Below are 27,915 nucleotides of genomic sequence, written 5' to 3'. Positions count from 1 at the left end.
TTCCCTGAGTGCCTTTTCTGTTATCCTCCAACAGAGCTACCATCCTTGCAGAATCAAAATCACCTTTCCCAATACGCTTGGGTTGATGCAATTTTAATTTTGGGTCTGCTGTACCAGTGCTGAAGACAGATCAAAGACATCTCTCTTTTCAATTAAACTATATCTGACTGCTGAAAAGACTCCCCCCCCCCTTTATTATGTTCTCAAAGCACCACACCAGAATCTCGAAACTCATTTGCTTTGCCAGCTTCTAAAGTTCTGTGTGAAAAAAAGAATCTTGGAAATGACTGGATAGAAAAATAAAGTAGGACTCAGCAACTGAAGGCACCATACCCTAACTATTTCTTGGATTTTGAACCCTCTTAAACTTTTTTCTTCTAGAAGAAAAAGCAAATCATTCACTTCTACTCCTGTCAGTTTGCCTTCCCAGCTCCTCCTATTTTGCATACAGAGATTAGGCAATGGGACCTTTGGTTTCCTTGGCTGTGTTTCTCAAGGCCTCTGACTGGCTAAAACCCTCCACAGTTTCTCCCCAGTTCATAGATCTGGAAAGGAAATCACACTGCCTTGTTGTAGGCTATCAGTTTTCGCTGCAAAGTTAAAGGTAAGGCTTTATTTCTAATTCTTAGTGTAAGTAACATGGCTTCTAGAAACATTGGGCCTGTGTTTTGCAATTCCTAGTCAAATCTTTAGGCTTCTTTCATGATTTGAGAACAGAAAATAATGATACTCCTTCCCTCCCACAGCCCTCTCCCCCAGTTCAGAAAGCAAAGAGGAAACATCAGCTGTCAGGATTTATATCTTCATACAAGAACTCGGTGGTATAATCTAATGTGGGGCTGTTTGAAATTATTTCTGCTGCAATTTTTTTAGAGTGATTACGGTGAACAGGGCTATTGCCTTGATCTGATGGAAGAGTGGGGTTTGTGGCTATCCTCAGGCAATGTGCTAAAGCAAACTCCACCCAAAGTTAACATTTTATGGCTTGTCTAATGTGTGAATCTCACTATTGTGGTTTCTAAACTGTATTTTTGGATTAATATTTGAATCAAATCAACTGTGAGGGATTTAAAATAAGGTTTAGGGGATCCAGCCTCTGAATGATATAGAGGAGAGTCTTCTTGACATGGGAGGGTAACCTCACTTCCTGATTTACTTAAATCGGTTTACACATTGTTTTGAGTGTTTAAATTATGATTTATGGAACAAGACGTAATTTGTAGGTTCACCAATCTGAGTAAAAAAACCAACAAACGTAATGGTATAATCTAGGTTATCACATAGAACAAAGAATGCTGAAATACATGCTTAGCTTGATTTTATTTGTGGAAAAATAGAATAGTGATCGACTTAAAAAAAGAAAAATATTGTACTTATGTGAAACTGTAATTTATTTTTTATTTACTAAACAAATATATTCAATTTGCAAGGTTTTCTGCTTTAAAGATTTTGCATGAATTAGTAATTTTCAGGTTACAATGTAGTTTTTTGAAAACATGGCCATTAGTGTCTTTTAAAAAGATGATGGTGAACTTAACCATAATCTGTTTGATTAAGTTGACTTTATGGAGATGAAGTTTCAAACCGTAAACTGTTTTTAAATTGAAAGAAAGAACCTTTAAATAAAGAAGTCAGATGGGCTGTTGCAAGAGAAAGTATCTTTGAATGTGTTGGCAGCATCTCTTTAGACATTAAAATAATATTTCCAATATAATATAGTACAAGGTGGACTTCTAATTATACAATTACTGTTGGTGTTGGTGGTAATTTTTTAAAATAAATATGGAATACAATATCAAACGTGTTTTTAAAAGCTCTAAAATGAAATGTTGGTAAGAAGACACCCTTAAACTATCTAGTCAGAAAGATAAAATGTAAAATTAGCCTTTTATTTTGCATGATGGTCAAAGTTTAAATTGATTAAAGTAGGCTTCCCAACTTATTTAGCAAAATGTTTGATAAAGTATGAGAACTCTTTCATATGTTCCTTTTATTTTTTCTGACTCTAATGCTTGACATTTTTGCAGAGATGGCTACCGAAGATTATCTTCGTCGGGATTGCCAGATAGTCCATGGCATTCCTATAGTCTATGCATTCTCCTTTGACTGGGATAGAATTGAAAATTTCCAGAGTCGGCCAGATGATATTGTGATAGCCACATACCCCAAATCTGGTGAGTTTTCAGTATTGGAAAAGGGCAACCTGATGGCTTGTCACTTTTTCACGATGCCTGCATTTTATGAAGTTTTTTTTCTCTTGGAATGCAGATTTCAATACAACTTCTGACAAACCTAATGGGCTGTTTGTTTCCAGGCACAACGTGGCTAAGTGAAATTGTGGATATGATTCTGAATAACGGTGATCATGATAAATGCAAAAGAGATGCTATTTTCAATAAAGTGCCTATGTTAGAATTTGTTGTCCCAGGGAAGATGCCACCAGGTAAGCTTTGATCCTTATTGATTAATGTGAACTTTAGAGACACAGGGTAGAAAAGATCAAGAGGTACATCTGGCAAGTCATTTCTGTACTTCCTTATTTAATCTCTTGGAGGGAATAAAAACATTTACGTTATGAGGAATGGAAATATGTAAAATATGTATTTTTGGAGGAGGGTCTATTTTGTCCATTTACTGTCTGAAATAGAAAAACAACAGACACTTGTAAGAGTATGAGGAGATGGCTGCATCGCATGAAATAAGTACGATACAGATATCCAAATAGATTTACTGTTTCAAGTCCTAAGCCCATTGAAAGAATAGTTTGTGGAGTATCGTGGGCATAAAAAAATCCAAATAAAAATAAGAAAAGATAAAAAGGCCATTCATCACTACTTATTGTATAGGCTACCATCCCATGTGTTCAAATATATGATAAAATAATGGTTACACCTGCTAATCCATATTAAAACAGAACACTGTGTGTCTCATACTAATATCATTTTAAAAAAGATTAACTAAATGAAAAAAATGAATCCAGTTTTCTAGCATTGTTATCGGACCCAGCTCCTTTGAGGCTTAGTGGATGCTTATGGAGAATCAATACATAATCCTGCATTGATCCAGCATCTTAGTAAAGGATAGTTTTTTGGTTAAATGTTAGAGATCTCTTTTTTTCATGTCTTCTCATTTGAGCTATTGCTAATAGCAGCTAGAAAAAAATCACTATCAAGTGGTCTTATACACACACACAAACACACACACACAAAATCAGAACAAAAAAGAAACATTACAATACATAAAACAAAATATACTATTTCTTGAAACTATTTTTTAAAAGAAGTTTCTGAGTCCGCTGGATGGATAGTGGGGAAAAAAAGAAATCAAAGGAAATCAAATGCCCTGCAGACAAGTCTCTAAGTTCAGAGGCCTATACAGCAGTGGTGGGATTCAAAAAATTTTTACTACTGGTTCTGTGGGCGTAGCTTGATGGGCGTGGTATGGCTTGGTGAGTGTGGCAGGGGAAATATACTGCAAAATCCCATTCTCTCCCCATCCCACTAACCTGCTTTCCAGCTCCGTTCTCCTGTGCAGGGCAACAAAAGAAGAGCCAGCTGATCATCTGGGACTCAGGAGGCAGAGAATAGATGGGGGTGGGGCCAGTCAGAGGTAGTATTTGCTGGTTCTCCAAACTACTCAAAATGTCTGCTACCAGTTCCCCAGAACTAGTCAGAACCTGCTGAATACCACCTATGCTACACAGTAGGATTAGAGGAAGACAAATATAAGCTTGTACATGCAATATAAGCTTGTACATGCATCATGATGTCACATAGACATGAAAGGGGCAGAAGTTCTCTGTAGTGGTAAGATGCTACTTTTAGTATTTTAGCAAAAGCATTGGATTGGGCAAACATTTGGTTAACATTTCATTTAAAAAAAAAATTGAGCTACATCCAAATTCCTCATTGCCCATGATCATTCTTAAAGTGTGTTACCAGTGTGCTCCGGGTTCCAGATTAGGCGTGCTATGTACAATGCCAGGGAACTGAAAACCTGAACATTTATGTTATTTTTTTTATCAAATTTCTATTTTTCCCATTGTATGCTTTTGGGGTGTTTGTAGATAATGCAGAGCAGCACTGCATACTTAGAGGAAAAAGAGCCACATTGATAAATTTAAAATCTTCATAGGACACTAATAAATACCTGGCACAGAATGGCAGCATTGGGCCTAAAAGATGTTGAAGATGTTTGGCATGCATCTTTTGGTGTGGCGGCAACAGTGAATTTACTGACTTTTCCAATAATGCTTAGGGAGAGGGACGCAAGATGCATGACAGACCACATATTTGTGCAGCCTGAAATAGACACTCATTTTCTTTGACAAACATAGGAGAATGAATACTGTGCAAGTAATTCAGCTTTTATATCCTCCACTGCTCACAAGACTTCTCCAGAACTTGTTAACTTGTTTGGAGGGGAGTTTATCCATATATATATCTACAGATATACTAAGTTTCCCATAAATTCTCCAATAGTTGGGAAACATCAGGAAACACTGAATACAATGTATTAGGAATGTCTGTGGATCAATTTGAGAGAAGGTTCCTAAAACTGGAAAGAAAGTGGTCTTAAATATTGCTTTTATCAAAGGCTATCCAATAGTACACATGAAACTGATGGAGAAAAATATCAATATTTAATTTTGCACACCATAATTGCGGCCAGAATAACCTATGCACAAAACTGGAAACTGTCATTCCTTCAGAGGATATGGTAATTAAAAAAATACATGAATGTGCTGAGATGGATAGCCTAACCAAATTGTTAAAAAATAAACAAGATAGTGACTCTTATGAAATATGGAACATTTGGTATGATTGGTTAAAGAAAAGTAATATTTGATAAGTTATGGAAATGACAGAAGATGTGCATTTAATTATAAACTATATAGAGAAATTAAAACATTAAAAGAACGAAGGAGTTATTGTAACAAGGCAGATCATATCAATGATAAAGAAAAAGAAAAAAAAATTAACCATTGCTCAATATACGCTGTAAAATGTATGTATGTATGTGTGTGTATGTATATATGTATGTGTATTGTATGTATGTGTATGTATATATATATATATATATATGTTCTGAGGTTCTCGCGGGTATTTGTATGTGGATCTTTGGTTATTCGGGTTTTCTCCCGCGTAAAATTGGAAGTATCTAGGCAACGTTTTGATGAAGTCTCATTCATCATCTTCAGGCTTGTGTCTTTGGCTCTGTGCTTCTCAGAGTAATGTGAGCTTGCAGCTGCTTCTTCCTTTTAACTGCTAGTGGGGTGTGACTTGATTGGGTGGGGGCTTGGCTGTGTTCTGATTGGGTGGGGGTGTGTTCTCATTGATACTTCCAATTTTATGCGGGAGAAAACCCGAATAACCAAAGATCCACATATATATGTATATGTTGATTTGTCTGTTTTAAATGTATGTCAAACAAATGCTTTTTTTTCTAGAATAAAAAATTTAAAAAATTATTAAAAAAAAGAAACTGATGTTCAAAGACTGCTGCCTAGGTGGAATGTAGAGTTCAGTTTTTAGTTTTATTATTTAATCAATAACAGTGGATATCAAATGGAAAGATACCAAAAATGCTGCCACAGATAGGATTCATCGGAAGCTTACTGTACTATGCGCTTTATGGGAAAAGAACTAGATTATGATAATGAAAAATCAATAATCATTCATCTTTTAATCATCCTTTTTAGTCACATATTTTTTTCAATGTTTATCAGTGATCTTTTAGCTTTTTTCTAATCACCTAAATAAGTACTGAATAATTCCAGGAGTCAAAACTTCCTTGAAGACACACACCCACACACCACACGTACTGAATTTAATCAGTTTAATGGGTGCCTCCTGTATTTCCTATTATTTTCTATATCAGCAGTGTCTATATGATATTCCTTACCATCTCATTGTTTTGCTTGCAAGGCACAGAACAGTTAACTCATATTCCCTCTCCTCGCATGGTGAAGACCCACCTCCCAGTAAACCTACTTCCCAAGTCTTTTTGGGACAAAGGCTGCAAGGTAAATATATTTGTCAGCATGATACATTTTGAAAAAAAAAATCTGGATGTCAGAGAGCCTCTAATCCAAAACAAATCAAACCCTTTAGAAGTCAATTTGCCTCAAATACTGTCATCAGAGTTGCTAGTTACTTACACCTTTTTATGGATGTAGCTCTCCAAGAATAAATGTTGTTTGGGAGATGTCAGATGCCAGTCCATGCACTAGCTCATTTGACTTATTTAACACCAGAACTCTTCATGTCATTTTTTCCTTTACATGGGAAGTCTTGCTAAAATTACAGTTTCCTCCATCAGAAGTGATATCTTTTCCTGTGCATCTCACCAATCTATCAATCTTTATTATTGTCACAGATCAGCAAATAAAAGCATTAAAATAATAATAATAGTAAAATATTAAAATAAAAGACAGAATAATATATTGCGATTGACGGAGTATTAACAATGGGCAACTACAGTTTGCCTAATTTTACATGCATCATAGCAAAATTTGGCTACCTTCAGAGAAACTATTTCATATTGATCTGATAAAAGTAGTTGATAAAAGATCAGTATTTCTCAGATATTTTGTTAGGTATTTTCCTTATAAAAATTGCAGAATACTGGGACCAGAGCTATAGTTTCAATAGATCAGTAGTGGGATTCAAAATTTTTTTTATTACTGGTCCTGTGGGCGTAGCTTGGTGGGCATAGCATGGCTTGGTGGGCGTGGTTTGGTGGGCGTGGCAGGGAAATGATACTATAAAATCTCCACTCCTACTCCACTCCAGGGGAAGGATACTGTTAAATCCCCATTCCCTCCCCACCTCACTAACCTGATTTCCAGCTCCGTTCTCCTGTGCAAGACAACAAAAGAAGACCCAGCCAATCAGCTGGGACTTGGGAGGCAGAGAATAGATGGAGTGGGGCCAGTCAGAGATGGTGTTTGCCGGTTCTCCAAACGACTCAAAATTTCTGCTACCAGTTCAGAACCTGCTGTATGCCACCTCTGCAATAGACCCTTGTCCACAAAGGCACAATCTCAGCTCATATGATATTCTTTTTGTATCTTTCCTCCAAAATTGGTGCGGGAAGGGTGTTGCAGTGCACTGCATATTCCATATACCCCACCTACAAAGTTTTGCTAATTCTTTAGTAATATTGCTATAAAACATATTGGTTTTGGTGGTACTGCCACCAAAAATAGAGCAGAAATTATTTTTTTAAAAAATATTGGTCAGAATTGTAACAATTCTGTTTAGAAAACCTATGTAAAAAAAGTGAAGAGATTAAATCAGTGGTACTTCTCCTGAATTGAAGCAGATAAAGGATAACACTTGTTTAAAGCAAGTATAATCAACTGATTAAGTATTAATCAGTTTGATCAGAATCTAAATCCCTTACCTGTCAATCTGGAATTTATTATTATAACTTTCTCAGAAAAGTCTTGACAAAAGAAAAATGTAAAATATCTTGCAGATATAATAATGATTACATTGATACTCCATCCCTGATGGATGGTCATTTCAGAGATATTTCCTTACCTACAAAAGGAAGAAGAATGATTAGGCAAAAAAAGCAGTGGGAGTGGAAACAACTTCCAACAGCTTCCCCTTTAAGTGTTACAGATGTGAACGTTTGAATAACACAGTAATTCTCAACTTACATATAGCTGCTTTCCAAGTTGAGCCCATTCTAGATGTAGAGATATAGCAATAGCTCTTAGACTTTACAGTGCTTTCCAGCCCTCTCTAAGCAGTTTACAGAGTCAGCATATTATCCCCAACAGTCTGAATCCTTATTTTACCAACCTCGGAAAGATGAAAGACTGAGTCAACCTTGAGCCTGGTGAGATTTGAACTGCCAAATTGCAGGGAGCTGCGGGTCAGCAGAAATAGCCTGCAATACTGCATTCTAACCACTGTGCCACCACAGCTCTATAGACAAGATCACTATACTGTATTTTTTTGTTTGCAGTCTCATTTTAGTATTTACTAGTTATACTAGAAATCATGAGGAATCTGATAACATGATTTTTAGATTAACAAGTTTATTAAAATGTTGCTGGACAAGCCTCAGGTGCCCCGTGCATCCAGATGGAATTATGTGAGGTTGCCTGGTTGAGCACTTCTGCTTTATAAGATGCTATAATCACCGGTGTTTTTTCATTACTCTACACTCTTCAGTATCAAAAACCTATCAGTAGAGTTTTATGCATTCTATGTATTTTTCTTTACTCCAATGAAGATGATCTATATGGCTCGTAATGCAAAGGATGTTGCGGTCTCCTTTTATCACTTTGACTTGATGAATAAGCTACATCCAGATCCTGGCTCTTGGGATGACTACTTGGAGAAATTCATGACAGGAAGAAGTAAGTTTTCAGGAAACAAAGTGATGAGACTGCGTGAGTTTGCTGCTCACTAACAGAAGAAAAACCCAAGTCAGATTATGGACCAAACTTTTCTTTTTTAGTAAAAAATAAAAAAGTCTCCTTTCAGATAGGACATCAGTCACATGAGTTATGTTTGTATATCTTGTAACACTGTATGTCTAATACCTAAGTAGTGGCTAAAAATATACAAGAATAGTAAAGGAGATTAAAGTAGTCTCATTATGTTCAAATCCATTATATCCTTTTTATCCAAAGCTGAATTCGGGGGGTGTTAATGCACATCTGTCTATTCTAATATCTGTCCTACTTGATCATAAATTGAGACGTACTATATTATAATAAGATATTGCTTGAACATTGACAATGAATAGTAGCTTTTATTATGGCAAAGACAAGTCTGATAAATGAACCAATGTTTAATCATTCTTTGCACTTCTCTTTTTTAACTGTGCAGCTAGAACAAAGCAGTGTTAGTGCCAAAATTTAGGAATTTACTCTATCTACATAACCAGTTTGACAGTATTCATATATTGTTGTTTATAAGGATGGAAGTTGTGCTTACAAGTTAGTCTTGACTCCTAAGGTCAATTTTTGCAAATGATTTAGCATTGCTTTCTTAGGGCTAAGAGAGAATATCTGGCCAGCTAACTTCATGCTTAAGACAAGACACGGTGTTCTTATTTGTAGCTTGATGATTTTAATCAGCATACCAAACTGTCAGACATAGTAATTAGATTCATTATTACTATTATTATCCTTATAGACAAAGCTAAACCAGAATGTTCATATTTATTTTATTTATTTATTTGATTTGCCAATTGTTTACAAGATAATAAGTATAAGTGTATACATAGTTGTGAATACATGAAATGGGTACATATAAGAAAAATAAAAGAATAAGAGAAACAATAGGACAGGGACGGTAGGCACGATGGTGCGCTTATGCACGCCCCCTACAGACCTCTTAGGAAAGGGGTGAGGTCAATAGTAGACAGTCTAAGGTTAAAGTTTTTGGGGTTTGGGGAAGAGACATATCCTAACATACAGTGAACTTAAGTACACTTTTACTTTATTTTCACAATCAGACCCTTGGTAACCAGTTTAGATGTAGCCACAGACTGTCAGCCACGTATTGATAGAATATGTGTAACTTGGCCAAATTACAATAATGTCTTTCTCCCAAAAGCTGACATAAATAGAGGTGTGTGGCAACAATACTACTAGAAGTCAGTGTAAGCTATACTTGCAGGATGAAATAACTGAGATTATTATAAACATTTACAATTTAGAATTTTTTTAAAGTATTGGGTTTTTTTATAAAGTTTTTATTGGTTTTTAAGACAAACATAAACAAAGAAAACATAAAAACATCAAGCCATCTTCCATATATATACATACAGTGTGCCGGTTGGTTTACAAATTGTTTTGTGCTTCCATTTCGTAATCTTCAATTACAATTACATTGTATATATTCTCATATTTTCAATCAAATATTAAATACATTAATATCATTGTTAATCATTTGACTATACTTTTATTCATTCATGTTTTACGAAAGAATCCATATTTTACTTAATTTGTTTTATAACAGTTCATATTAGCATCTCAAATCTATCCTACAATCATTTTGTCGATATAATAAGAAAAGAATACATCTTTATATATTTATTATTTTCTAAGAATTTACATATTTCATTACCATGTTTTATTGTCTAACCATTGATAGAATAGATCCCAAATTTTATAAAATTGTTTATCATCTTGTTCTCTGATTTCAAATGTCAATTTACTCATTTCAGCACATTCCAATATTTTCTTAATGATTTCCTCCTGTAATGGTATTTTCTCATTTTTCCAGTTTTTAGCAAATACAATCCTAGCCGCTGTTAATACATTTATGATCAAGTATTTCAATTCTTTACGATATATTTCAGGTAAAATTCCCAATAAAAATATCTCTGGTTCCAAATCTATATGTTTTTTGTCATTTTTTCTAACCATGTGTGGATTTTAGTCCAATATTTTTTAGCATCTGCACAAGTCCACCACATATGGTAATATGAGCCTGGTGTCTGATGACATTTCCAACATTTTTCAGATTTGTTCTTGAACATTCTTGCTATTCTTGTCAGGGGGAAATGCCACCTGTAAAACATCTTATACAAATTTTCTTTATATGCTGTTGACATTGTCATTTTATAATTTTGAGACCACAATTTTTGCCATTTCTCTAGATCAATCCCATATCCAAAATTCTTCCCCCAAGCAATCATTGTTTCTTTGACTTGTTCTTCTAGTTTAATTTCTAATAAATATCCATACAACTTTTTAATCACCTTTTCAACAGTACCTGTCAAAATCTTATCTAAATCAGTCAGTTTGTCATAGAAACCTGTTTTAGAATCTTTATCATACCTTGAATATATTTGCGCATATGAAAACCAATTCATCTTTATACCTTGTTTCTCTAATTTTTGCATAGATTTAAGTTCACCCTTTCCATTCAATATTTCACCATATCTAACTGTTTGTTCCTTTTTACATATTGTAGGATAAGAAAATGCTTCAATAGTCAATAGCCAGACTGGAATTTTCAAATAACATTGTCTTTTAGTCTTCTCCCAGTTTTACCACAGAGACTCCCGTATATAATGTCTTCTAAAATACCCCTGTTTTAGTTCCTTTATACCATAGAAAGGCATGCCACCCCAACAACAGATCATGTCCTTCTAATGTCAACAATCTAGTATTTCTTAATGTTATCCATTCCTTAACCCACATCAAATTTGTAGCTTGGTAATACAACTCCCAATTAGGCAAACCAAATTCTCCTCTTATTCTGGCATCTTGCAAAAGTTTTAACTTTATTCTCACTTTCTTACCTTGCCATATATATTTCAACACAATTTTATTTAAATCTTCAAAGTAATCTTTTCCAAGCCTAATTGGAATTGTTTGGAACAAATATAAGATTCTGGGTAATATATTCATCTTGATTGTTGATATTCTCCCTATTAATGACAGTTGTAAATTTTCCCATTTCGCCAAATCTAACGCTATCTGCTGCTTAAGTTGGATATAAGTATTCTCTTTTATTGTACTACATCTTGCTGTCAAATGTATCCCCAAGTACTTGATCTTATTCGTGACCTGAATTTTCAGTAGATTTGCCAATTCTTCCTTTTGTCTTGATAGCATATTCTTTGTCAAGATCTCTGTCTTATCTTTATTTATTTTCCAACCAGCCACCTTTCCATATGCCTCTATCTTTTCTATCAATTTGGATGCTGTTTCTAGTGGGTCTTCTAAAATGAAAACCAGATCATCTGCGAATGCTTGCAACTTAAATTCTTCCTTTTTGATTTTCATCCCTTTTATATCCTTTTCTTCTCTAATGTTTCTATTTAGCACATCCAAAGTTAACACAAACAACAGACGTGATAGTGGGCAACCTTGTCTTATTCCTTTTCTTATGTCAATTGAATCTGTCAGTTCTCCCTCTATCATTACCTTTGCCGTTTGCTTATGATATATAGCTTCTATTGCATGGATGAATTTTTTACCAAAGCCCATCTGTTCCAGCTGTAGTAACATAAATCGCCAATTCACATTGTCAAAGGCCTTCTGTTCATCTAGAAATATCAAAGCCATTTGTTTTTCAGGGTGTGCCTCGTAGTATTCCAAAGTGTCCAAGATTACTCTCATATTATCTTTAATTTGTCTCTTTGGCAGAAATCCATTTTGATCAGGATGGGTAAAATTGTTTAAGTATTTTTAAAGTCTTTCTGCCAATATTGAAGCAAAAATTTTATAATCTGCATTTAGTAAGGAAATAGGTCTATAGTTCTTGATTTGTAATGGATCAGCCTCCTCTTTTGGGACAAGTGTAATATAAGCTTCTGACCATGATTTGGGTATCTTCTTCTTTAACATAACTTCATTCATAACTTCTAGCAATGGAAGGTTCAACGATTCTTGTAGTGTTTTATAAAATTCTGCCGGAAGTCCATCTGGGCCTGGTGCCTTTCCATTGTTTTGCTTCTTGAATGCTTCAGTTAACTCCATCATCGTTATATTGCTTTCTAACATTGTTTCAATCTCTTTAGGTATCTGGGGTAGATTAGCATTCTGTAAGTACTGTTTAACTCTTTCCTCATCAATATTCTCTTGTGTGTATAGTTTCCCATAATAGTCTCGTATGATTTCCTTCTTCTCTTTACTACCATAGCAAACTTGCCCTTGGTCATCTATTAATTGCAATATTTTCCTTGATTCTTTCTCCTTTCTCAATTTATACGCTAACTATCTACCTGGTTTATTTGCATCTTCAAAGTAGTTCTGTTTAGCACCTCTGATTTTCTGTGCTAATTCTTCTTTTTCTATTAGATCCATTTTATGTTTGATTATATCCATTTTTAACTTAATGTTCTTTTTCTGTGGCATTTTCTGTAGCTCTTTTTCAAAGTAAGAATATAAGTCCTTTGTAAGTCCTCTTTTTCAAAGTAAGAATATAAGTCCTTTATATTCATCCTCTAATGAGGCTAGTCTTTTCATGGCATTTGTTTTCCTTGTATAGTCTATTATCAAGCCTCTGACATATGCCTTCATTGTATCCCATACGTTCTGCATTGATGTATCTTCTTTTTTGTTTTCTCTAAAGAAGAAAGCCAGTTCTTTCTCCATCCATTGTGTGAAGTCTTTTTCCTTTAATATAGTATTATTTAACGTCCATCTAGATCTTCTTTGTCCTTTCCATTTAATTGTCATTGGATTGTGATCTGCCCAAAGTACTTGTTTCAATATTTATTTCTTGAATATTAGCTAACAATTCTGTTGACCTCCATATCATATCTATTCTGGACCATGATAAATGTCTGTTTGAGTAGAAGGTGTTTTGTTTAGTCTTAGCATTTCTTTCTCTCCATGTATTTTTAAAATTTATTTCATCTATCATTTTAAAAAAAGATTTAGGGAGAGTCTTTCTGTTTTGCTTTGTTGTTTTCAGTGCTGTATAGTCCAGTTTATTATCTACAATTCCATTAAAATCTCCCATCATAACAATATTAGCATAGTCCAGTTCAATTATTTTCATATGTAATTTTTTATAAAATTCTTCTTGATTGTCATTCGGGGCATAGATCGCAATCAGGAGTGTTTTCATATTATTGTGCATTATTTCCACCATTAGTATTCTTCCATCGTCATCGGTATAGATCTATTTCGCTGGGATAATATCTTTAATGTACAAACCACTCCTCTTTTCTTGCATTGTGTCAAAGAAGTAAATATTTTCCCTAATTTTGGCTGTATTAGCAATTGTTCATGTTGCTTTTTGATATGTACTTCTTGTAGGTAGATTATATCAAATTTTTTTTTTTTTATAAAAGTTTTATTGATTTTAACAACAAATAAAAACACATAAAACATAAAACATAACATAAGAACATCGTCATTCTTCATAAATTTACAGACAGTGTATCGGTTGGTTTATCACTCCTTTTTGTGCATCTATTTCATAGTCATCATAATAATTATGTTACATAATAACTCATATTATCAATCAACAATTATATATCCCAATATCCTTTGACTATAATTTAACTAATTCATGCTTAAGCGAGATAACTATAATTTAGTTAATTTATAACAAATCGTAAAATCATACCAAATCTATCTTAATATAATATTCTAAAAATATTATCAAAACCAAAATATATATATATTCTATTATTATATTGTTTTATCTAACCATTGATAAAAAAGATCCCAAACTTCATAGAATTGTTTATCTTCTTGTTCTCTAATTTCAAATGTCAATCTACTCATTTCAGCACATTCCAGTATTTTCTTAATAATTTCTTCCTCTAATGGTATTTTCTCACTCTTCCAATTTCTAGCAAATACAATCCTAGCCGCTGTTAACACATTTACAATCAAATACTTTAAGTTTTTATTAAATGTATCAGGTAAGATTCCCAATAGGAAAATCTCTGGTTTCAAATCTATATGTTTTTTTGTCATTTCTTCCAACCATATGCGAATTCTAGTCCAGTATTTCCTGGCCTCCTCACAAGTCCACCACATATGGTAATATGAGCCAGGGATCTGATGACATTTCCAACACTTTTCGGATTTATTCTTGAACATTCTTGCTATTCTTGTCGGGGGAAAATGCCACCTGTAAAACATCTTATACAAATTTTCTTTATATGCTACTGACATTGTCATTTTATAATTTTGAGACCACAATTTTTGCCATTTTTCTAAATCAATCCCATATCCAAAGTTCTTCCCCCAAACAATCATTGTTTCTTTGACTTGTTCTTCCTCTAATTTAATTTCCAACAAATAACTATATAGTTTTTAATCACTTTTTCATCAGCACCTGTCAAAATCCCATCTAAATCAGTCAATTTATCATAAAATCCTTCTGTTTTAGAATCTTTAAGATACCTTGAGTGTATTTGCGCATATGAAAACCAATTCACCTTTATATCTTGTTCTTCTAGCTTTTGCATCGTTTTAAGTTCACCCTTTTCATCCAGTATTTCCCCATATCTAACTGTTTGTTCCTTCTTATAAATTATGGGATAGGAAAAAGCTTCAATAGTTGATAACCAAACTGGAATTTTCAAATAACATTGTTTCTTAATTTTCTCCCAATTCAACCATAACGATTCCCGTATATAGTGCCTTCTGAAATAACCCTGCGATTTAGTTCCCTTATACCATAAAAAGCATGCCAACCCAATAATAAATCATGTCCTTCAATGCCAGTAATCTAGACTTTCTTAACGTTATCCATTCTTTAACCCACATTAAATTTGCAGCTTGATAATACAACTCCCAATTAGGAAGGCCAAATCCTCCTCTAATTCTAGCATCCTGTAAAAGTTTTAGTTTTATTCTCGCTTTCTTACCTTGCCATATATACTTCAACACCATTTTATTTAATTCATCAAAATAGTCTTTACCAAGCCTAATTGGTATTGTTTGAAACAAATATAAAATTCTGGGTAAAATATTCATTTTAATTGTTGAGATTCTACCTATCAAAGATAATTGTAGATTTTCCCATTTTTTCAAGTCAGATGCTATCTGCTGTTTAAGTTTAATATAATTATTCTCTTTCAGTGTAGTACATCTTGGCGTCAAAATTATCCCCAAGTATTTAACTTTATTCGTAACTTGAATTTTCAATAAGTCTGCCAACTCTTCTCTTTGCCTTAATAACATATTTTTGTCAGAATCTTTGTTTTGTCTTTATTTATTTTCAAGCCAGCCATCTCACCATACGTCTCTATCTTTTCCAGTAATTTTAAAGCTGTCTCTAGAGGGTCTTCCAGAATAAAGACCAAATCGTCCGCAAAGGCTTGCAATTTAAATTCCTCCTTTTTAACTTTCATTCCTTTTATATTTGTATCCTCTCTAATATTTCTATTTAATACTTCCAAAGTCAATACAAATAACGAAGGGGATAGTGGACATCCTTGTCTTGTGCCTTTTTTAATATTGATAGTGTCTGTAAATTCTCCATCTATCATCACTTTTGCTGTTTGCTTATGATATATAGCTTCTATTGCTTGAATAAATTTTCTAGCAAAACCCATCTGTTCCAATAATAATAACATAAATCTCCAATTCACGTTATCAAATGCCTTTTGAGCATCTAAAAATATCAAAGCCATTTGCTTTTCAGGGTGTGCCTCATAATATTCCAAAGTGTCCAAAATTACTCTCATGTTGTCTTTAATTTGTCTCTTTGGTAGAAATCCATTCTGATCAGAATGAATAAAATTATTTAAGTATTTTTAAGCCTTTCTGCCAAAATTGAAGCAAATATTTTATAATCTGCATTCAATAAAGAAATAGGTCTATAATTCTTAATTTGTAATGGGTCAGTCCCTTCTTTTGGAATAAGCGTAATATAAGCTTCTGACCATGTTTTAGGTATCTTCTTATTTATCATAACTTCATTCATAATTTCTAACAATGAAATACTCAATGATTCTTGTAATGTTTTATAAAATTCTGCCGGAAACCATCTGGTCCTGGTGCTTTCCCGTTATTCTGTCTATTAAGTGCTTCAGTTAATTCCATCATTGTTATAGGATTTTCCAACATTTTCCCAGTTTCATCAGATATCTTGGGTAGGTTGGCATTTTGTAAATACTGTTTAATTTTCCCCTCATCAAAATCCTCCTGCTTATATAATTGTGCATAAAAATCTCGAATAATTCTCTTTTTCTCCTTATTACCATGACAGACTAGACCCTGTTCATCCATTAACTGTAGTATTCTCCTTGATTCTTTCTCTTTTCTCAGTTTGTATGCTAACCATCTACCTGGCCTGTTTGCATCCTCAAAATAGTTCTGTTTAGCACTTCTAATTTTTTGCGCCAATTCTTCTTTCTCTGTTTGATCCATTTTATGTTTAATTATGTCCATTTTAAATTTAATATCTTTTTCTGTGGCATTCTCTGTAATTCTTTTTCCAATTTTTTATAATCATCTTCTAAAGTTTTAATCATTTGCCTCTTTCTAATATTTTTTTTTCTTTGTGTATTCCATTATCAATCCTCTTGCATATGCCTTCATTGTGTCCCAAACATTCTGTATTGAAGTATCTTCTTTTCTGTTTTCATTAAAAAAGAAGGCCAGTTCTTTTCCATCCACTGTGTAAAATCTTTTTCCTTTAAAATAGTATTATTTAATGTCCATCTAGATCTTCTTTTTTGTCCTTTCCATTTAATTGTCATTGGGTTATGATCTGCCCATGTACTTGTTTCAATATTTATTTCTTGAATATTAGATAATAATTCTGTTGACGTCCACATCATATCTATTCTGGACCATGATGAATGTCTATTCGAGTAGAAAGTATATTGTTGAGTTTTAGTATTTCTTTCTCTCCATATATCTTTTAGTTTTAGTTCCTCTATCATTTCAAAAAAGGATTTAGGGAGGATCTTCCTATTTTGTCGTGTTATTTTTGCTGTGTAGTCCAATTCATTGTCTACAATTCCATTAAAATCTCCCATTATAAATATATTAGCGTAGTCCAATTCAATTATTTTCATATGTAATTTTTATAAAATCTTTTTGTTTATCATTCGGAGCATAGATTGCAACCAAAAGTATCTTTGTATTGTTATCCACTATTTCAACCATTAGTACTCTTCCATCTTCATCAGTATAAATCAATTTTGCTGAAATGGTTTCTTTAATATACAATACCACTCCTCTTTTCTTACACTGGGCCAAAGAAGTAAAAATTTTCCCTATTTTTGGTCGCACCAATAATTGTTGATGTTGTTTTTAATGTGTACTTCTTGTAAGCAAATTATATCAAATTTTAATTTCTCTATTTTATGAAAAGTTTTCCTTCTTTTAGTAGCTGAATTCAGTCCATTTATATTCAAAGAAATCAATTTTTTTCCTCCATAGTTATGATTTATATTTAGGTCTAACGGCTCTCGTTGATCTTACTTCACGTTGTTCTTTAGTCTCCACTTGTCCACCTACTGCACCTTCTTCTTTTCCCATCTCTATTTGGTCCTCTTGAAATTCAGTTAAGGTAGTCTCTTCTTCTATCTCTGTTTCTCTTCTTTTAAAAATTCCTTATAAAAGCGATTCTGCTTCATCAATTGAGCCAATTCTATATCTCTGTTCTTTCCATGTAACCATTAATCTTCTGGAATCAACCATCTGTAATTCACCTCCTTTTCCAATAATACTTTAGTCAGGAAACGATATTCTCTCCTCATCTCTCTAATTTTTCTGGGTACTTGTTTTAAAACCCCAATCTCTTTATCTCCATATTTCAATGTCTTCTCTCTTGCCGCTTGTAATATCTGTGTTCTGATAGATTTTTAGTAAATCTAACATGAACTTCTCTTGTAACTTATTCCTCGATGCATATCTTGTAAAAACTCGGTATATCTCATCTATTCCATCCATCATTTTTTCCTCTGTTATTTCCAAAGCTCCAGCCAAGATTTCTATCATTACTGCAGCAAGATCTTGTCCTTTTTCTTCCTCTATATTTTGAAATCTGAGGTAATATTCTGATCTATCCATCTCCCACTTCACCATCTCATTCTTGTTTTGTTCAAGCGTTGTCACTCTGTCATCAATATTTCCAATTTTCTCATCTCTTTGATTGTCTTTCTCTTCCAATTTTTGCAATTTCTCATCTCTTTGATTGTCTTTCTCTTCCATTTTTTGCAGTCTCTCATCATACTTCGCCATCATCTGTTGGATGTTTTCAATTTTTTGTTCAATACTCCCCATCCTTTGTTCAATACTCATTTTAAGTTCTTGAATTCCTTGCATAACCGTCGTTAGATCCGTTTGTCCTTTATCTTGCTTCGCCATTGTTGAAAGTCGTCCTCCAGTTGATGGGGAGGCAGGAGCAGAAGTTGATGCTCCAGAAGGTAGAACTTTCTTACTCATTTGAATAGCTCAGAATCTTCCCACTCTTTTAATCCAGTTGGCAGTGTAACAATTATAATCCAATTAGGGAAAGGAAAAACGTAAAAAAGAAAAATCAGTAAAAAAAACCAAAAAACCCAAAATTTAAAAAAGGAAAAAAGTTTCAAGGAAAAAAGAAAAATTTCTTTCTTCAGGTTCTTCTAGATCTTAATCCTCAGTTGCAATAGTCAAAAGGAGAATAAAACCCAATAATATTAAAAAAATAACAATAATAATAAAAGGAAAAAAAAAGAAAAATTCTTCAGGTTCTTCACACCTTAATCCAATTGCGAAATCTCAAGAAAAAAAAAACATGGCCACAAAAAAAGAGTATATACATACAAAGGTAAAAAAAAGCAAAAGTCCCCCCCCAAAAAAAGAAAAGAAAAAGGAAAAAAGAAACAATATTTTGAGGCTTTCCCTTTAGAGAAAAAAAAATGAAAAATAATAATAATAGTAATAAGCAAAAGTGTACAAATATTACAAAATACTATAGGGTTGAGGAGGAGGGATAAAAGCTAACAACAAGTAAAGCAAAAAGCACACTGCATTTTATTTAAACATCCAAGGCTCTTATTATGGCTTCTCCACAAGTTTCAAAGCCAAGCTTCAAACATTCAGTTGATTGTAGAAATCCCAAAGAGACACCTGTGAAAACATTCTCCAGAGTTCCTCTCTCTATCTTATCAACTCAGTGTCCTTGGGAGAGAGTTTCTCACAGTTCTCTCAACTTCAAGTAAAATATTTTCAAGCCTCTAGTTGGCAGTGTTGCAGAGTTACAAAGTTTCTCAACTCCACTCCCCCTTCTTTCTCCCCCCAAAAAAAAACCAATAGAAAAAGAAAATATGTATATATATATATGTGTATATTTAAAAAAAGAAAAAATTACTAAAGGAAGCCTCTATTAAAAATATAAACAGTCAAAAAGGAAAGGTAATTATAGAAAGAAAAAAAAACCAGTCTGGTTACAATTACTAATCACAATAGAAGTTCGCTAGAAAAAAAAAGTAAAAAGCCAAGCCTCATTTTGACATCTCCTAAAAAATCGCCACTAAGTCCATCTTATCAAATTCTGTCAAAAATCTTACAGATTCCTTCTTCTTCTAGGGTGTCCTTATCCCAAATAAAAAATAAATAAATCTCACCAGCCGATACACTTTCTCTATTTTTTTTTTTTATTTATTTATTTGATTTGTCAATTGTTTACAAGATAATAAGTACAAGTGTATACATAGTTGTGAATATATGAAATGGGTACATATAAGAAAAATAAATTTCTTTCTTTCTTTCTTTCTTTCTTTCTTCTCTTCCTTTCGGAGCTGTCCCTGCTTCAGCAGCTTAATGGCTGCCTCTCCGCCGATGGTAAAGGGGCTTCTTCTGGATCCACCAGGGACTTGCGGTGTCCCTGTGATCAACAGAACGCGCCCCTTACTATCACCGTCTCTACGGGACGGTTTAGGTCCGTTGGGACCGACCAGGGGCGAAGATATCAGCTGTAACTTCGGAGCCCCAAAATTACAGCTGTAACGCGGCGACGTGACTCCGCCTTCTTTCCCTAATTTTGGCTGTATTAGCAATTGTTCATGTTGCTTTTGATATGTACTTCTTGTAGGTAGATTATATCAAATTTTAATTTATCTAATTTATGGAAAGTTTTCCTTCTTTTAACAGCTGAGTTAAGTCCATTTATATTAATTGTAATTAGTTTTTTTTATCTTCCATGGTTATATTTTGTAGTTAGGTTTAGCAGCTCTCGTAGTTCTTGGTTCACGTTGTTCTTTGGCTTCCACCTTTCCACCTATTGCACCTTCTTCTTTTTCAGTCGCCATTTGGCAGTCCTGTTGGAATTCAATTAGTGACATTTCTTTTTCTGCCTCCTCCTCTTTCCCTCCAAAAAATTCTGTGTAAAATGATTCAGCTTTCTCAATTGAGTCAATTCTATGTCTCTGTTTTTGCCATGTGAATATTAAACCTTCTGGAATCAGCCATCTATAATTCACCTCTTTTTTAAAGTAGCATTTTGGTCAGAAATCGGTATTCTCTTCTCATCTCTCTCACTCTTCTAGGTACTTGTTTCAGGACCACAATCTCCTTGTCTTTATATTTCAATGTTTTCTCTCTTGCCACTTGCAATATTTGTGTTTTAATGGCTTTCTTTGTAAATCTGATGTGAACTTCTCTTGGTAAGCTATTTCTCATTGCATATCTTGTGAAGACTCGATAAACCTTGTCTATTCCATCCATCATCTTCTCTTTAGTTATTTCCAAAGCTTCAGCCAAAATTTCTATCATTATCTCAGCTAGGTTTTGTCCCTTTTCTTCCTCTATGTTTTGGAATCTGAGATAAAATTCTGATCTGTCCATCTCCCATCTCAACATCCCACTTTTATCTTGTTCAACCACAGTTAATCTGCTATCAATATCTCTAATCTTCTTATCTCTTTGTTTATCTTCTTCAATTTTTTGGAATCTCTCATCATACTTCATCATCATTTGTTGAATGTTCTCCACCTTTTCATAGGTTTTCCCTGTTCTTTGTATTGAACAAAGAACATTGAGTTCTCTGTTCCCTTTTCAATATTCTCTGTTCTTATTTGAATATTTTGAATTCCTTGCATAATCATCTGCAAAGTCATTTTTTTCTGTTCTTTTTCTTGCTGTAACATTGTCGGTATTGAACGTTGTCCTCCAGATGGTGAAGAGGAAGAAGTAGAAGTTGAGGAACCAGAGGCTGTTAGTTTCCTACTCATTTCGGACAATTCAAAATCTTCAGGTTCTTCTAGACCTTAATCCACTTGTGAAATAACCAATTGTAATTCCAAGTAAAAATAGTAGGAGAAAAGAAACCAAATAGTAGCGATAATAGTAATATATAATAATAATAATAGTAATAGTAATAAATTTCTTCAGGTTCTTGTATACCTTAATCCAATCGATTGGTTAGATAGCAGTAAAAACTCAAAAATGGAAGAAAAGACCATAAACACACACAAAAAAAGAAAAAATTGTTAAATCCTGAAAAAGGTGAAAAAGTGAAAAAATAAAAAAATAAAAATAAAAGTTCTTCAGGTTCTTCAACACCTTAATCCAATTAAGAGGTCTCAGGTATAAAAGGAAAAAAAGAAAGAAAAGAAGAAGAAGAAAAGAAAGCCACCAAAAAAAACCCCACCAATATGGAAGGTAAATAGAAAAAAAAATACAAGGAAGGGAGAGAGAAAAAAGAAAAGAGACTACTCCCTTAAAAAGAAAAGGAAGGAAATCATTCATACTAAAGCTTTTCCTTTAAAATAAAATGCAAACGTAAAAATTAGACTTCGAAAGACAAAAAGAAAGACAAAAACAAGTTCCAAAAGGCCAAAAATCCAAATAGTTATTACAAAAAGTAAACTAGTAAGGAGGGGGTTTATTAAAGTAAGAAATAGCTCAGCTTAAAAAATAAAATAAAAAGAGCACATTGCACCTTGTTTGATTATCCAAGGCTTTTGTTAAAATTTATAACTCTCTTCTCCAGAGTCTTATCACCTTTTTTTTCTATAAGCTTCAACACCAGACTCCAGCTATTGATAGAAACCCAGAAGAGCCCCTGCAATAATACTCTCCCATGCTCTTCCCTCTATCTTATCAAACAGCAATGTCCTTGAAAAGAAGTCTCAGTTCTTTCTCAGCTTTGTCTGGTCAAGAAAAAGAGATAGAATATTTCCAAGCCTCTAGTTGGCAGTGTTACAAAGTTCCTTTTGCTTTCACTTTCCCCCTCCTTTTCAAAACAAAATATAATAATAAAAATTAATTAAAAAGGGAAAAAGATATTTAAAAAGATGACTAAAAGGGAGTCTCTAGCCTAGAATATTATAAAGTCAAAAAGGAGAGAAATAATAGGTGAAAGAAGAAAAAAAACCCAGTCCAGTTTCAAAATATAAAATCGTGTAGAAAATCCAGCAATGAAAAAATATATATAAAAATATTACTTTGACGTTCCTGTTTAAAATTGCTGCTTAATCACTTATGTCAAAACTTTTACAGATTCTTTCTTTTCCTTAGGGTGTCCTTTCAAATCTTAAAGTAAAGAAAAAGTTCTCACCAAACCGACACACTTTCTCTTTCCGTGCTGTCCCAACTTCAGCAGCTTTAATGTCTGCCTCTTTGCAGCTGGCAAAAAGAGCTTCTCCTGGATCTACCAGGGACTTTGTGGTATCCCTGGGATCGACAGGATGTGCTCTTTACATTCACCATCTCTTCAGGACAGTTTAGATCCGATTGGACCGCCCAGGAGCAAAGATATCGGCAGTGATCTCAGACTTCCAAGATCACATGCCGTATTGTTGCAACGTCAGCTCCGCCCTCCCGAATTTTTTTTAAAGTATTGTTATGCATATGGAATTGAGGCTAAGAAGCATGTTAGTTGCCTAAATATTTCTAGCGTACTTGTGATTTAAAACACTGATTTCATAGTTCCTATGAAATCTTTAAACTTATAACTGCTTCTCTCTCTTTTTTTATAAGCAATGATCTTTGGCTCCTGGTATGATCATGTGAAAAACTGGTGGGATAAGAGAAATGATCATGTCATGTTGTACTTGTTTTATGAAGACATGAAAGAGGTAATAGAATAAGAATACCTTTCAAATATTTTATCAATGATTATTTATTTATTTATTAAATGTATATGCAGCCCATCTCACTATTGACTATATGATTGGATGGGTTATGATAGATTTATTTATTTAATCAATGTTTTAAGGGAGCCTACTTGTTGATAACTCTGGGCAGTTTACAGAGAGTTAAAACAATTTGAAAACCTTTTAAAAAGCAACCATGTGGGAGGAATCAGATTATTGAACCACTGCTATTGCTTATCAGAACCATACATAAAGCTTAGAGCCAAGTCTAATGCTTCCTGAAGCCCATTAGGGACAGGGCCATGTGGACCTCACATAGGATATTAGGGCAGAAATGGCATAGAAGAAAAAAGTTAAACTATTTTATGTGTAATATTTTAAGAAACTTTTTTTGAGTCAGGTATTGGAACCCTTTACTCTAGTACAAAGGATTAAATCATTGATTTATAACCATTTGCTTAACAATGGTTCAAATAAACAGTGGCCTCAGAAAAGGTGCTTTGTGACCTGTAAGCACTTTTGTCATAAAACATTCCACCCCCATCCCACCATAGTCACATAATTGCAATCTGGATGCTTGTGAACCTGTTTGCACTTAAGACCAGTTGCCAAATACCCTGCAATCATGTGATTACAATTTCAATCTTCTCTGCTGTTTCCTGCAATCAAGTCACCGGGGAATCTGGCCAGAAAAGTTGTTAGCTGCTTCCACCTTCCGGAAGTACTCCCTCTTGTCTTGAGGCTGGCTGAATGAATTGCCTGCTGAAGGATCCTGCTTAAATTTTGGCAATCCAAACGGTCACAGAGCTGAAATACAGGTAGTCAAATTATGAACACAATTGAGCCCAAAGTTTAAGTTGCCTAGTGAAACATTTGTTAAGTGAGTTTGCCTATTTTACGACTTTTCTTGCCACAATTGTTAAGTGAATCATTGCATTTGTTAATAACATAGTTGTTAAGTGAATCTGGCTTTCCCACCAACTTTGCGTGTCAGAAAGTCGCAAAAACGGATCACGTGACCCTGGGACACGTCATAAATATGAGTCAGTTGACTTTTAATCATGTGACCTGCATGCTGAAATGGTCATAAGTGTGAACAATGGTCATAAGTCACTTTTTTCAATGCCATTTTAACTTTGAACGGTCATTAAATGAACTGTTGTAAGTTGAAAGAGCTGTGTGTTTAAGGATTTCAGTTTTGTGTCCACTTGGATTACTGAAATCCAAGCAGGCACAGAACTGAAATAATTCAGAAGCCTCATTCATCCAGCCCCCAGAAATGAGAGGGAGCCAAGCACCTGAGTTAACAACAGATTCCTGGCCAAATTGTATTTCTAAGTCAAACATTTCCTGTATGTTTATTTTATCCTCTAAGAACTTTCATGTGTACGGCAAAATTTTATGAAAGGTAGTGTGCATCAACATGAATACGGCTTTAATATGATTTTCCATAGGATCCAAAGCGTGAGATTAAGAAAATCATACATTTCTTGGGAAAGAATCTTGACGAATCAGTTGTAGATAATATTGTTTATCATACATCTTTTGATGTGATGAAGGACAATCCTATGACAAACTACAGGATGGCTCCAGCTGCTGTAATGGATCATAGTATCTCTCCATTCATGCGCAAGGGTAAGACGCTGTACAACTTCTCTGATCATTTCCTTAATTTCGAAACATAAAGTCATTTTTTAGAGAATTACTATTCTTTTATCCCTCGTTTCAGCTGATAATGTTGGAACAGAGGCAATATTTCACTATATAGGGTATATGTTTTATTATCTATGTGTGTTTGATTTCTATTATTGTGCATTTTAGGAATTTGTGGAGACTGGAAGAATCACTTTACAGTGGCTCAGAATGAGGCATTTGATGAGAACTATAAGAAGAAAATGGCAGATACAACACTGCAATTCCGAACTGAGATCTAAGGCTCCCATGAGCTGTAACAGAGCAGCTGGTTTTATGCAGTCCCATATAGAATATGTCATTCAATATGTTTTTAATTCTTGCAAGTCCTTGGTTTTAAAGAAGGAACAGATTCTGGTTTGGCAGGCTACAGAAAATATGTACACGGATTTGGCAAATGCTTCCAGACAAAAAGAATGAGGTTTTTGTGACTTTCATGGGTTTTGGTTCTTATTGGCAGTAACTTAGGCCATAGTCCTGTTTTAATACATCTCAATAGAAACGCAACATTTTAAAAAAAAATTTTTTTAAATGTTTTTAAAAGCACATTAGAGAAAAAAACAATTTGGGTAAAAAATTGCAGGAAGTCAAAGGATTCATTAGCATCTACTGTTAGATTTCCAAATTATAGCATTGGTCTCATAGGCTGCTATTAATTGAAGGAAAATAATAGGACAAAGAAAAGCCCTAAAACTAAACATGACTTGTGAATTTAACATTAATATTTTTGAAATATAGACATCCCATACAAAATTAGGCACAACTATAATATATAAAAGAATTTTAAGGAAAAAACAATCAAGCTTAGATAATAATTTTCTTTCCATTTTAACCTTCAGTTGTGGTATTTGGTCTTACTCCCCCTCAAATAACATTTTAATAAGAATTTTGATTAAAATAATAAAAATTAATACAAACTAAACTTAGAGAAAAGGAGAATCAAAAGAAAGAATAAAATGCAAAGAAAATTAAGGCAAAGAAAAAGAAAATAGAGAATATAATAAAGAAAAATATATAAATACTTTCCAATTTTCATCTCAATAGATATAAATAAATTTAATAACTCTTAACTTTTTAAAAGATATCTCTTCATTCACTATTCCATTCCTTATCTATAAGGGATAGATAGATAGATAGATAGATAGATAGATAGATAGATAGATAGATAGATAGATAGATAGATAGATAGATAGATAGATAGATAGATGAGAGATGGATGGATGGATGGATCAATCCAGAAAACACCCAGTTTTTAGTGTTGGTTTCAGCAAAAAATCCATAAAAGGTTGTCAGAATATTGCAAGAAAGTATCTTCCTTTAACCTTGACCATGTAAACTAACTTCACATTCCTTCCTGTTACTTCTAACACTGTTGGTAGTGCTTTATTCTCTGAGCTTGCTGGTTGTAAATGTTAGTGGTATACTATCAGTGGTAGATGCTGGAATGATGGTCATTCCTGTTTCCACCTCAAAACGGCTGAAGAATTGATTTAGCTGCTCAGCCAAAGAATCTCTACTGCTAGACAAACTTTTTGTTGCTCTGCCCCATAATTTGTCACAGACTTGGCCATACCTGACAAAAGTCCGAGCTCTCAAAATTATGTTCAGTCCTCCGTCTGTATGTAGCTTTAGTGTCCCTGATGCCCTTTTTTAATTTAGCTCTTGCCTCACTGTACTGTAGCGCATCACCAGAATGGAAAGCAGCATTTCTAGCTCTTAATAAAAGACACACTACTCTATTTATCGAGGGCTTGTTGTTAGAAAACACCCGTACTTTTCTGGTGGTAGTGACAACATCAATGCAGCTTTCTTCAAGGCTTTAACAAGCTTCTTTTGTAAATCCAATAAGAAAACATTTTTTCCAGGTCATTTTGTTGGTTTATCATTTGTATTTCCCTTTTTTAATTTTTAAAACTTTGCCCACTTTCTTTTGTTTATCTAGTACAACATCCTTTTCCAAACCATCCTCTTGTCCTGTCATTTGTAATCTTATTAAATAAAATTTGTTCCAGATCTGTTAATACTTTATTAACATTTTTAGACATAGTGTATCAATAAATGTAGAAATCATTACTACTGGTGTTGATCTTATAATTGCTAACTTCTGGCTCCATTCTTCAGAGATCTCCTTTAATATTTCTAATGTTCTATGTACTATCATTCTGTAAATTCCAGTGTTAACTAACACCAGGCTTATAGTCTTTTCTTCAACTTAAAATCTTTAGTTCCCTCTAGTGTTCAGTTTCTGAAATCGTCATTTACCTTTTGTTATTACTTGCAATTGCTAGGAAAAGCAAAATAATTCTATTTCCCATGACAACTTCTTTATTTTTATAGTTAATTTCAAATTTAAGAGTAAGAGTCAGTATTCCCATTTGCAATCCATTTATAACTTTCTCAGATCAAAAAACTTATTTAGCTTTTTGTTATTTATTTCAAATTCCTAAGCTTGTAATTACATTTTCTTTAAAATCATCTGCTAAAGACTTTTCAAACCTGCCATCCTGAAATTCTCTAATAGTTTAAAAATAATTAATAGAGAATTTCTGAAAATTAGAAAGTAAGGTTTGGAAATTTTGTGTCCTTTAAAAATCTCCACTGTAGTTGCAACCAGATGGAAGATTCTGTCATCTCCTGGTAGTCAAACAAATAGAAAACCATTGTGTTGCAGTCTCCTTATGAGTAGACATTTGAGCACATGTGGATGCTTTCCTGAGCTCTCCAAAGATATCCCAG

The 27,915-nt window shown here is 33.6% G+C and overlaps 1 protein-coding gene across 2 annotated transcripts; it reads left to right on the top strand.

Annotated features, from left to right (window-relative positions):
* The first annotated feature begins 435 nt into the window (after window positions 1–435).
* On the top strand, window positions 436–27,252 carry LOC113424694 (sulfotransferase 1B1-like). 2 transcript variants are annotated; one of them, XM_087945838.1, is made up of 9 exons: window positions 487–604; window positions 747–821; window positions 2,028–2,174; window positions 2,315–2,443; window positions 5,928–6,025; window positions 8,251–8,377; window positions 23,372–23,469; window positions 24,942–25,122; window positions 25,309–27,252. In XM_087945838.1, the coding sequence occupies exons 3-9, from the start codon at window positions 2,030–2,032 to the stop codon at window positions 25,419–25,421; spliced, it is 891 nt and encodes a 296-aa protein (XP_087801964.1). In that variant the 5' UTR covers window positions 487–604; window positions 747–821; window positions 2,028–2,029; the 3' UTR covers window positions 25,422–27,252. The 2 variants fall into 2 exon arrangements, with proteins under 2 accessions (XP_026542303.1, XP_087801964.1); XM_026686518.2 differs by lacking the exon at window positions 747–821 and having other exon boundaries at window positions 436–604.
* Window positions 27,253–27,915: the final 663 nt, after the last annotated feature.

This window comes from Notechis scutatus, chromosome Z, assembly GCF_049901735.1.
Source record: "Notechis scutatus isolate UNSWTSFEM ecotype Mainland chromosome Z, rNotScu1.2, whole genome shotgun sequence".
Lineage (NCBI taxonomy): Eukaryota > Metazoa > Chordata > Lepidosauria > Squamata > Elapidae > Notechis > Notechis scutatus.
Note: the sequence above shows the minus strand (reverse complement) of the source record. Positions and strands in the feature narration are given on the sequence as shown.